We start from the raw sequence: 13,356 nt of genomic DNA, 5'->3' as shown, positions 1-13,356 counted from the left end.
TGATCTCCTTTTCTACGGTAGTTTGCTTGTTTCTCAGATTATATTTTGCACAGGAGACAGAATATAAAAGTAAGTTCTATTTATTGCTTTATAAGCATTACAGCATTATCAAGTAATAAAGGACCTACACACAATCTTTCATACTTCTAGCTTGGAAGGTCTTGCAGGTTATAAATATTTCAATGAAACCTAAAACACTGCAGGTGCATCTGCATGAAATAAATATAGAGTGCTGGCTATGTATCAGCAAACACACAAACAAAATCTTCCCAAACCCTCCATATAATCTGCAGTCCAACTAGAAACTTGGGAAGAAACAGGTCAGAGAAAGAAATACATACACTAAACTCCTTCACTCTTGGGATTAAATCCTGCCCTCTGCTCTAGGAAGTATAAACATAATTGTGCATCACTCACTGAAAGGAAAAAAACCGTCTTTATTTAATAATCTTACGATTGCTTGATTAGTGCTTGGAAAATAAAAAGCACTACTTAAGTGCTAAATATTATTAGCTTTTTCAGAACATCAGCTCCAAACTTGCCACTCCCCATTTCCTTCCCTCGTAACTCTCTTCATTCATGTCATCAGAAGGCATCTTATTTTCAGCAACAACTACTCACTTTTTTTTTTTAATGCTGCTGGATGTGCAGAACTAGTGTTGAGGTTGCTTGGCAACTAGTGAGACATATCAGAAGGAGAGATAAGGTCCAGAATGAATGGAATTGAAGTGAACTATATTTGGTTTCATTAGCAGACACCAATGCACTCAAACTATACCTATGCTGATTTGAATATCCACACCAAGGTGAATTTTTGTTTCTTTCAAAGTACAGAGAGCCATAATCACAGAGTAGCACTAATTCCAGTCAGCCACACGTCTCCTCTACAGAACAGACTTCAGAACCAGAGCTCTGACCTGGGCTAGCACTTTGGAACAGCATGAACAGTCAGGAAACACAGATTTTTGATAAGTATTTTGTACAATTTTAGGCCAGAGAGGGTAATTGAATAGTTCTGTTTGCCTTTCAGTGTATCACAAGCCACTGTGCTTCTCCATATGCTTTAGTGTTGAGATGAAATTTCAAATAAAACAATTATTTCTGAAAGTCACAATTTGAAATGAGGTAAGATTGAGCACTCAGGACTCCTGCAAGGACAGAGAACTGATCACAAAAAATCTGCTCTAATGATCCAAGGAGGTCAAGAAAACCTAGTGCAGGAGAAGATGGAAACAAGTCTAGCAGTCCCTAATGAAAGAGTTTATCTCAAGCTCTTCAACTAACTTTATCTGCACCAATTGAGAAGACTCAACCAGTCTGGCCCAAAAGAGGATCTTCTGACATCATCACCTTAGACCCTGCCCAATCTTTGATGCTTCAGGAGGAAGTGAAAACAGTGACAAAAGAAGCAGCAGAATTATTTTAAGGGAAAAAAACAAAACCAAAAGTCAATCCCCACGCTTCCCCACCTCTCTGATGCCTGTGAGTAGACACAGGGCTGAAAAAGGTTTCAAAGCTTCAAACACCAACAGAGAATTGCAAATATTTTATAATGTTCAGGGTAGGAAAAGGAAGAATTTGTAGCATGTGCATCAGACTATGTGCTGCCCAAGGCACAGTGGGCACCCTGAGCACACACACCTGAATCTTCAGGTGGACTGAAATACAGTTTAAAAATAAACCCTTACCTCCCTCAGATGGCTTGAATGAAGCTTCTCTTTCCCAACAAATTATTTCAAATAAAGTGTCTCAATGTTAAGGAAGTCAGTCTCATGCCTGCCCTTGTTTTTAGGCATCTTTCTCCCACAGCACCACCTCTGTGGCCATAAAACCTCATCTGGACACCCCTCCTCTGGACCTGGGACAACTCCTATTTTATTTATTTTATAAGTTCTTCCCAATAATTCCACATCTTTCATGAAGTGAAGGCACCAGCATGGGATATACTATTTTAATAACACTCTTATCAGATTTGGAAGTCCCTTTTATCACTTATGTTTCACTTTCCCTTTTTTCAGTTGTCCAAGCTGCATTTGTCTTTTTGCCACAAAAACATCCCAAACCATACTAAGGTAATTCAACTAATTGACTTTCGAGTCCTTTTCCAATTTTACAGATACAATCTAAACTCTGACTCCTGCAGGACTCTCTCACGTTCAGCTGCACTAAAACAAATTTCTGAAGTACAACTTATCAGATCACCCCTCCCAGTAATAATTATAAATAAGTTATATAAATTGGTATTTCCCATAGTTTCTCACAGGATATCCTCAGGGATTTTTCTTCATTGTTTATTGAAAATACCCATATTCTATTTCCACAACAATACCACAGAATCACACAGAGATGATCCCAATATTTGCCCTTCTAACAGACACCAATCTTCCTTTTCTGTTTGCAGCATTATCCAGGATGGAAACATACTTTCTTTGGGTAAGAAATAATATATACAGAATATTTCTACTTTCTCTGCCTCACTATAACTTTACCTTCTGCATTCAGTTAAAAAAAATAAAATCTGTGCCCAAACAGTATTATTAAAAATTAAGTGAAAAAATTCCCTGTTTTCTTATTGCCTGAAATTATTATCAGAATGGAATCTATGAATTTCAGTTAAGAAAACAGAGGCCTTGGTTGACTCCAGTTAGTCCCAGAAAAAAAACACATTTAAAAAATTCATTCAGCATGAATAAAACTGTGAGGAAAAAGTCAGACATTATGCTGCTTACAGGATTTCAAAGTGTTTTTTCCAACTCCCTACGATTGCATAGAACACAGAAATATTTTACTAACTCAATCTTTCACTTCTTTCTTGCCCCTTACTTTACAGTGTCAAAAAGATACTTAGGTAACAGAACGTTCCCAAGTTCTTCGGTGATAAACATAAGGAAAGTAAACATTTGATTGCATAAGATACAATTACATAAAGTGAAGTCTGTCCAATTAAGTGAAAGCAAAACAGAGGCAGCACGGAGCATCCCAAGTTCCCAAGAGTTTGGGGAAATTAAGAGTGACACAGTTCCAGTTCAAAAAACTAACAGGCAAAATAGTTACATTTCAGATTTTCAAGTGCCCCGTGTGTAAGTTACAGAGAATATTTTTATCTACAATGTTCAGCATAAGCAGAATGTGTTCCTATGAGTAACTACTTCGAAACAACATTAATCATTTTGACATAGCAAAATTAAAAGGTTGCATCCAATTTCCAGGCATCTATTTTAGAGCACATCAAAACTCAGAACTGAAAATCCAGTAGCTTCCCACAACATAGAAATTTAATAACAAAAAACCCCCACACAGCCCCATTAAGGCAAATCTTCCAGAAAGTTGTGTAACAAGCTTGCTGCAGAAGACATTGAGACAAAGTACTAAGAAACTTAATTTTTGAACTGACACTGAGCTCTGCAACTGTTCTGTCAAATATTTGGACATGTAGAAAGTGCTGCTCTGCCTGACCTGCCCAAGGTTTGGGGTTTGTGTGGTAGATTGGGACTGACTGGTTCAAGCTTTCCTGAAAACCTCAAGTGCTTAACTGAGCCCTTCCCCTTTCAGTTTTCTCTCTCATTTAAAGGAAAAATAATTTTTTTAGGCTTTGCATCGTGCTTATAGTTTTTTTTTTCCATGAATAATGCAGGGCTGTGATTACACTCTAATTTCAGAATATATTCAATAAAATCATTTCAGTAAATGGCTATGTCCTTAGGATTACTATATTTTGCTTATTAAAAAAAAAAAAGTTGTTACAACTCTAACTTTTCATATTTATCTTAAATAGTCTTAACCTGCTAAAAACAATAAAAAAATGCACAAAGCTGTGCTAGTCACTACTATGCAATTAAATTAAAATTCATGAAACCAACTTCTTTAATTTTTCCATAGTAATGCCACATTAAACCAAATTTACCTAGCCTATTTTAATTTAAATTATCAGGGTTAAAACAGGCATTACACATAGTTCTCTGAGCTTAATGTGCCAAATGTCCCACTACACATTTTTATCTATATTTTTAAAAAAATTAAAAATCAAGAAAGACTGAAGCAAAGCATTCTTTGTTACTACAAACTTAAGGACAAAATTTACTTCGCAAACACCCATTTCCTTGCAACATTTTCTAATTAATATGAGCAGTTATATTGCACAGATAATTGTACTGTCAAAACAGAATAAAAATGTCTTAACTTGAAGGAAACCAAAGCGTTTCTGTGCATGCAGAGCTGCAGACAAGAAGGGAGTGTTTAAAGCCCAGTGATTAAAGAGGCAGCAGTAAATCCCCCAGCTCTGAAGGTGCCATTCAAGGCTAAATGCAGCATCTCCTGGGACTGCACCAAGCCCCAGAAGGAAACCCTGCACACCTCTGCCTGCTCCATTAGCTCACCCACCACTCCTGGGAGGCTGCAAGGGTGCAGCTGGGACAGATAATTATTTTCTAGTGCCTTAACTAAAAAGAGAAGTGAATGCAATGACTTATTCAATAGCCCTGTGGAGAATACAGCCAGCAACAGGTAGCTCAGAGAGAAGGTCACAAGCTTTCCAGTACTCCTGTAACAGCAACATCTTGAAACAAAACATCTCATTGAGATATTCCACTACTACATTTTTCAAAAAGTGGATGCTTCTGCCTCTCAGCTGTCAAAAACACCCCTCCATGCATTGCTGTTTCTAAGCAAGCTCAGCTGTAAACAAGTAATTCTAATTAACTCATGATACATTGGAGTACAGTTGTAGAAATAACCATTAAAAATTCTATTAGAAATAACTATTAAAACTGATACAGCTACACTTGCACTATATCCTAAATGCTTAGATTTACTATTAACTCAAGGTTCAACTGTTAAAGTAAAATGTAAGGCATGCTATTTTTAACATCAATATTCAAGTTATACTAAAAAAAAAAAAAAATCTCATCAGTGGAAATTCCTTCATTTCAACTTGCGAGCTCTGAATGGCCAATATTAAGATGAGCAATTTCTGTATCTCAGCTCTTCATCAGAGATTGGACCTGGGCAACCCTAATACACAAACTCATGATATATCTAAAAATAAAGACAGAGATAACTTTGCCTGCTGGATTGTACTTCAAAGCCTTAGCTCTGCCTGCCTGGATCTGAGACACAGGGGAAGGATGTTCACAAAACTTGAACAAGAGCAGTGTGTTCACTTTTTAGAAAAATGCCTCAAAACCCCCCAAACCTGCTCCCCCAACCCAAGAGGACAACACAGCTCACAACCTAAGAAACAGCAACAAGAAATCCCACTCACATCTAGATTGCTAGAAGGAGCAAGGAAAGGCACAGCTTTTATTAATAATAAATTTTATCTTATGGGACAAAACTACAAAGTTTTAACATAATGAAATTAAAAAAAAAAATTCCCAGCTGGAATGAGTGGCAAGAGATAAAATGTAGCTACATCATGAAGTAAGTGTAATCTTCAGGGTTTGCAATAATGTGAACTAATAGCTTTAATATCAAAAAGGTAACTGCAATAAGTTTAAGATGATAAGGAGCACTCTGTTCATATATAAACTAATTCAAGTGTCCATCTGGAAAAATTAGTAAAAATAGTTTTTTTAGAAAAATCAGAGTAGTGCCCAGTCTGTCCATCCAAAATATATGGGAAATAAGAAATACAATGAGATAGTCCAGAAGAAAATTTTTCATGTAGTGCTGATTCTGTAGCACTGACTAGAGAAAAGGTAATCACTCTGCACCATGTACTTACTAATAAAAGCTGGTGAAAACCTGAAAAACCCAGTAAAATTTTTCAGAAAGGACAAGAAAGTGTGGAATATAGACATACATTTAATATTCTCCATAGAGAGCTATATTTTTGAAGCTATATGAAGTTTTTTGCAGTATTTAATATAGTTGGTGATTTATTAAATTACAAGTTAAATAGAACATGATACATTGGTTTATACTACTAGATGTTTGCTTAAGATAAGAAAACGGAGAAAAATACACCACTTCCACTTTAACTCATGAATGTGGAAACTAAAAATATGTTTTAAAAAAATCTGGAGTGAACTGAGGAAGAGTAAGACTTTTTTTAGCTGTTTTTTCTAAGTCTCACTCTATCTCAGATTCTGCTGTGCAACCTTGAAGAAGCACTGTTGCTGCAAAATTAATTTCCAGAAATGCAAATCAGAGGCTGAGTAGAAGAGAGACCAAAATTAGCACTCCAGTGAGGAAAAGCAGGAAGAGTTCATGTAGATCTACACTAGCCACAACACATTCTGACTTTGTCCAGGTAGCAGGAAAACCAGAAAAAGGAAGGTAAAGGGTGGGTTGATGCAGGAATATTTAGGGATCAGTGTTGCATCAGGGAGGAAAACAAGGAGTGGAGGAAACAGGAGACACTCAGAAAGCCACAGGTCCCAAAGAGGAGCTGCAGATGCTGCAGGGGAGAAAAGATTTGGGAAACAGAACAAGTTACAGAACCCAGACTTCACTCAGCTACCCACTGAATGGTTTATTTTCTATTTGGGAAAATAAAAGGAAACTTGCACATTTGTTTGATTTTACCAAAACTAATGAGTAAAATCCCACATCCACCATCAGAAGTCAAACCCCTCACAGCCCATTCACAATGTTTTCCACATAGTTAAGCCTTAAGCTCTCTTCTGTCTCTCTCTTTGGCTTCTCAGATTACATCACTCGTGCTTATTCTGCTATTCATAGTTATTGCTCTCCAAGCTCTCTACAACTATAAAGCTTTCCCCTAGGTTGATAGCTGCATACTTAAAAAGCTTTTGTGAAATTTAAACCTCAAAACAAATAGAATTACTGCCATATTTTTGGCCAGTCCCTTTACATGCCAAATCATGTCTGCAACATATGCAAACTTAGCTTGAGGGATGAGTTTACTACTGTTTTTTTTTTTGTTGTTGGGTTTCTTTTTCAGAAAACTGAAATCACAAATGTCAAGTTGCAAGCCAGGAAAAGTAATTCAAAGTGCAGAGAGCTCTCAATATGTAACAATATGATACTGGTAGTTTGAATACTGCTTTGCTAGGAGAATTCAGCATTTCCCAGCCAGTAAATGAAGGTAAGATGCACATTCTGCTCTGAGCAATACCATGCTTACCATGAAAATAAATAAATTATATTCAATTCGCACTTTCCTTTCTTTTTTGTGAAAACAAAGCTCAATGTAAAAATGAAAGTCAATGCTTTCTTTGAACACTGTGCTGTCATCTCTCCACTAATGGGTAACCTAAGCCTACCATGATCATCTAAAACCAGAAAAACTAACCTTTTAAAACTTTACTTTTCTGTGATATTTCAGGAACCAAAAATAACATGATTTTTCACCCTGAAAAAAAAATTCACATCACTTGCACATGGGAACATTTAACAGCTTGATTTCAGAAAGCCTCTAAGCAAGGTGAAGGAGTTATTCCAGTGACTATTAGAATTTTCAGTGCCACAGTATGTTAACAATCCTTGCCATATGAGGCTCAGTGTAGGTATTATAAATAATCAAAATTTTCTGATAACTCATTTTACAGCATTTAAAAATCATACCCGAGTAGCAGATCTAAATTGCAAAGCATTTGCACAAGTTCTTAATGGACAATGTCTCATCTTCAGGCAAGATCCCATAAGAAACTTGAAAAAAAATCCCCAGCCCAAACTTGGAAGGTTTTTTTCCTTTTTTGTTACACATAAAAAAATATTTATGCTGCTTCACTGAGTTCACTTTTACTCTGTCATAGAATAGAATTTTTGCCCTTGCAGAAATATAAGTATTTTCAAAGGAAAGATAATTTCAAGCACATAAAAACTCTCTCAAACATTTTAACAATTAAGGGATTGCTTGGTTGCATAGGTGGTTTAGCATCACCAGGTATTACCTCCCATTTCTTTCAAGCTGATGAAAGTTATATTTAACTTGTGTAAACATTTTGCATAAACTTTCACAAGCTGTATGCAGGAGTCAAGTTTTTTCGTAGCATTTATTAGCTGTTGGCATATCTTTGTCTTTTGACAAAATTCAACTGATTTTTTCAACAAAATTCAAAATATTCAAAATTCAAAAATACACAGTTGTGCCAGCTCTCAGGACAAGACCTAAAACTGAGTGAAACACAAATCCTGCTTCCCTCTCTGCCCACACCTCCACTTTATGTTCTACAGCACAAATTTTGATCAAACACCATAACCAATTGTTCAGATAGAATTGAACAGACAAGTAGACACAAATTTTCCAGCACCTCACTGGTGTCCTGGAACAGGAGCTGAGAAAAAAAAAAACAAAACAGAAGTTTGTGGCTCAAAGCTGCAACAGATACTGTGATGCAAAGAAAGAAATAAAGGGGGCAAGAGGAATCACACACCCCAAAGCCTCTCCCACTCCAATTTTCAATTTTACTCAGACACCAGGAAAAAATTACTTTTGTTGCCAGTCAGGTAAAACACAATAAAGTCTGTTTGTTTCTTGGCAAGGAACTGAAGTGACAATTATGGAAACATGGGATTGGTACACAAATGTAAAGGAACTATAAAAACAGGGTAATAATATTTGTGTATACAAGCTAATATTAGCCATTAGGAGGGAATTCATTATTTTGGAAGACTTAGTTATAAATATTATACTTCTCCCTCGCTCATAACATTAACTTCTCTTCCATAAAATCACATGGCTAAGAAGACCAAAGTTGGAAAAAACCCCACAATATCAGACAACTAAAAAGTAAAGTTACTGAACCAGAAGCTGTTTCACTTACAAGAGAGACTGACACTGACTAAAGGATTAGATAATATTATTTACTGCTTTATGTGACATAATGGTGGTAATGGATGTACTAAGAGAAGATTAGAAACCATCAATGACTACTTTTCCTTACTCACAAACTCCTAAATCTTGGTGAAAAAAGGGAAAATGTTCAAAATCTCAAAGAGGGTGACTTGGCCTTCTTAGCTTTCCCACTAAGAGAAAATATTTTTTAAAAGTACAAGAGAAATGCAAATATATTTGTCATCAAAGTCTTGAAAACAAAGCTGTTCAGCTCTGCTTATGGCATCAATCTGGACCACCATATTTAACAAATACACAAACTCCTATTCAGCACTTCAACATATTAGCTCAAGAAAGTGTCAACATTTTGCATTATTATTTGGGGAATTGACCCTGAAAAGCATTACCTGAAATGTAGATTCAAGAATTCCTGAATCCTAAACACCATCCAAACTTAATAATGACAAAGGCATATTCCCCTTATTAAACTTAATAATCCCAAAGGCATATTCCCCTTATTTGTTAATCTTTATAGGGGATTTTGTAAGTCACATTTCAACCATTTATTTCTATTTAAATATTTCTGCTTGTCCCAGTTTTTCCCACGACACTTCAAAATTGTCTCTTGTCTGTGCCAGTTATTCCCTGCTTTCTAAAATTGTGCATGACAATGACCCTCTCCTTAGAGTCTGTCAGCCAAAGAAAGCCACAGTGATCACTGAGGGGAAAGATGACTTAAAGAAATCAGAAGTAAGTGAAAGGCCATGTTTTTAGAAGCAAAGAACCCCAGCCTCTGGACAGCACAAAAAGGAGTTGTTTTTCTATTCCTCTTCAACCTGAGCTACACATTTAATTCTTCCAACCATACTCCTTATCCTCCTATCCTCCTTTTCCCATTTTTCATCCTTTCCAGCTCAGGAAGATTGCCATCTCAACTTCTGCACAGTCAGAAGGAGAAGGTTTTGGCTCCACCTTATCAGTGGATGCTCACAAAATACAGTTTGCAGCAGCAGATACCTCTCCTCTGGAACTGCCTCATGAAAAGACAGCTGAAGTGTTGAGGAGGGAGGGAAGGAAAGGAAGGGAAGTCGCAGGCTTCCTGCTATTAAAAGCCAAATTTAAACCCTTTCTACATCAAAAGGGCCTCTGTTGTTGGCAGTAATGCAAAGAGTAGAAAACCTGGTTGATATGGCTTCTTCATTATGCTTAGAAGGCAGCTCTTCCATGTTAAAGACCACTGAGGAACACTGGCAAAACACTGTGGGGAGGCCACAATCCCATTTCTCATGGAATTGCTGCAGGAAGATGTCAGATGATAGCACCTGAAGCCATTCTGTAACAGCTGAAAGTGGGCTAAGCCCTTCCAGAAAAACTCCCTGCAGAAAAACCTCTGCTGTAGAACATATCTTGCTTCTCCAATACTCTGCTCCCCTTACCAATGGCACAGCACTCTTACATCCCACACACCATCTTCACTACAGCAACAGAAAAAAAAAAGTACTTCTGTCTCGAATTCAACTACAGATTATAAAAGGAACATTGGAAAAAAAATAGTCTTTACTGTAGTTAACTTGCCTACAACTTTAACCACCATCACTTTAATCTTAGCTTTAACTATTCAGCACATTAATTACCTGGAGCACTTGATTCCATACAGTTCCTCAAATAATTAATTAGCTAAAGGCACTGAGAATTGGAGTCCCAGAGGAAATTCTAGTTTTGTAGAACTACACAGACTTCACCTTGCTAAATGCTACAATGATTCACCTAAAGGCATGTGGCAACTTCAACTATTCAAGGACAGAATCCTAAAACCAAAACAAATAAAATCCCCTCACACTCACTGAAGTAGGCCACCATTTTTAGCACTGGATATTCTGTTTAGTCACCAGAAAGAAGAGTAACCTAAATAAAAACTTTTGATTCCCTCATTCATAGCATTAAACATTTTTCCTAACAGGTATCCTCTCTGCCTCAAACATCCATTGCCAAAGGGCAACCAAACCAAAGGCAAACAGTTCTGAGACAGGACTTTAAACTGGATTTCTTTTAAAGCACAATAAGCTGCATCAACAGAAATAATTCAAATCTAGTTATGTACAAGCACACTAGAATTAAAGAAAAGTCTCCTCATCTGCAGAATATTACTGTTTTCACCATCTCTCTCCTGCTATGCATCACATCAGCTGTGGTGTTGTATGCAAACATGTTTATGTTCCAGAGCAACTGATCAGAACGTGAAGAGAAGTAATGCTTTGCTCTTCCTACCCTTCCACAAAAACCTCCATGCTATTTCTCTCATTAGCTGAATCCCACACCATTCTTCCACAAGGTAAGCAGGGCAGAAAGGGAATCAATCAGGCAAAAAGGGAAATGGAAAGCGAGACAACATAGAGAGCAGTCAGTTATTTGGAAGAAAATGTAAGTTATTTAAGGACAGATATGTAACTTGCAAGAATTTTAAAACACTAAAAAACAGCCTTTTCCCTGCTGTAAAGTGTATGTTATGATCTACTGATTATTTTTGGCAGTAGAACCCTAAAAATGATGAGTTATAACCTACTCCTTGTACACTTTAAATATACCACACTTCTGTAGTGGATTTTTATGCACCTCAGTGCTCCAACAGGCACTACCCACCAAAGCACAAGCACAAATTGCCATGGGTGGACAATGCACAGCTCCTGAGCCCAGGCAGGTCCCCTGCAATTCCCACATGGCTCCCACTCCAGGACATGCCCCGTGATTGGCAGCAGGGCTGTGCTGGCACAGGGCTGCCCCGTAATCCAAATCCTTTGCTATGAGAAGGCAGAAGCCAGCAGAGCCTCCTGAGGCCAAATTTGCCATGTTGCCCTGGATTCCAGCTGCAGGCTCAGCTCTGCCCAAACCTACAATGCAAAGTGAGACACTCCAGGAACCCCCTGCTGCTGCAAATCCCAGTGTGCCCCAGTCCTTCACCAGCTCTGCACAGGTCTTTGGGCTCCCAGCTCCACCCAGATTTGGGTATGCAGCTTGCAGGGCTGAGGTGACCTACCCACACCACACACCATCCATGACACAGTACTGCTATCCCTCTAAGAGCACCCATGGGCTTGAAAACTTAGAAAAGTCGTGTTGCTTAAATGGATTGATACTTTCAAAGGTACCAGGGATGCACTTCCACTTTCATTTATGAACTTTTTACTCAGCACCCAATATTGAGACCTACTCAACCAAGTCAACTCATGCAAGTCTTTGAAGTCACACAAGTCTTTTAAGTGGCCTCTGCAGCAGCCCAAACAGCAGAGACAGCTCAGCAGTAAGAGGATGCAGGACTAGGCACTTAAGAAAAAGTTACTTTGGAAACAGAAAATATTCCTTACAAAGAGAAGCTAAAAACATGTAGAACATAATGTATTTATCATGAATCAGTCTGAACTTCCATCCAAAAGACTGTGTACCTTATCCTGAACTATCATTTGCTGATTAGGAAGAAGTACTGTCCAGACTCCTTGGCTATATTTTAGCTCAGATATTCTTATTAAAGAATTAACTACTGGAAAACTAACCTTCCCAAAAAGGCAGGATTCATAAAATAGATGATACCACTAAAACCTACAGGATGGCAGTACAAAACTGTTATGTTTGAAAACAAACAAGACAAAACCAATAATACAATCCTCCCCAAAAAAAGCACAGAAAATAAGCTTTGAGATTTCAACACTTTGATTCAATTAGTATGAATTTAGCAACTTTTGGTATACACACACACACACACAATTGCAAGCATAAATTAAAATGCAGAAGAATCTCTTCCTACTCTCTAGCAAAGTTAGTCAAAAAGTTAGCAAACACAAACCCTTCTGAGACAAACAACAAGAATCCGTTTTCCCTATCTTAATGCCATTCTCCTCTTCACAACTGCCAAAAAACAGATATGAGACGTAAAAAAAAGAAAAAAGCTTTTAGAAAGATCATTTAACACAAACCTCTGGACAAGCAAACACACAACAAAATCCCCAAAATTCAGATCATAAATTAATCCTGTGAGGACACAGAAAATAAAGCCTTATGTGTTCCAAATAAAGAAAATTGTGCTTATTTTGTACACTGACACAAGGCATATTTGCAGCAATGTGCTCTAGCTGAGGTAAATCAGTGTCAGCCATGTTGTGAAAGAAACTGCAGTTAACAAACCCACAAAACTCAAAAGTTAAAATCAGCTCTGCCTTGATATAAATAATTTTACACTGCTAGATCTTACTTATGACTGGTGCCTGACTTCTTCAGGTTAATGTCTACTAATCTCATTTAAAAATACACATCCAAATTCTAGAGACAGTGAAACAGCAGCAAGAGGAAAATACACAAGATATAAACCAGCAGCACTGACTGCAGCACAGAGGAAGAAGGAACACTGTAAAGTGAAAAAGCAAATGCACTTACTCAGCATTAAATCCATTCACGTGCAGGATCCTCATCTGCTTGACTATTGTGCTTTTACCGGATTCACCAGCACCTAGAAAATGAAAGTAAATCAATTTCAGAAGGAAGCATAAGTGATTAAGGCACACACCAGAATTTTTTTCTTCGGAGTAAAATCAAGAAAGTTGGGTTTCTCAGTGCAAGAGCGAAAA

The 13,356-nt window shown here is 37.4% G+C and overlaps 1 protein-coding gene across 3 annotated transcripts in view; it reads right to left on the bottom strand.

Moving 5' to 3' along the window:
* Nucleotides 1–13,356, bottom strand: part of GNAS (GNAS complex locus) — a 130,677-nt gene that overhangs the window by 65,705 nt on the left and 51,616 nt on the right. For all 3 annotated transcript variants that reach the window (XM_056507344.1, XM_056507345.1, XM_056507346.1), the window contains exon 2: nt 13,166–13,238. In XM_056507344.1, the coding sequence (XP_056363319.1) occupies nt 13,166–13,238 (73 nt within the window). The remainder of the gene's footprint in view (nt 1–13,165; nt 13,239–13,356) is intronic.

Source organism: Oenanthe melanoleuca, chromosome 20, assembly GCF_029582105.1.
Source record: "Oenanthe melanoleuca isolate GR-GAL-2019-014 chromosome 20, OMel1.0, whole genome shotgun sequence".
Classification (NCBI taxonomy): Eukaryota; Metazoa; Chordata; class Aves; order Passeriformes; family Muscicapidae; genus Oenanthe; species Oenanthe melanoleuca.
The sequence above is the reverse complement of the archived record's forward strand: the minus strand, read 5'-3'. Positions and strand labels throughout refer to the sequence as shown.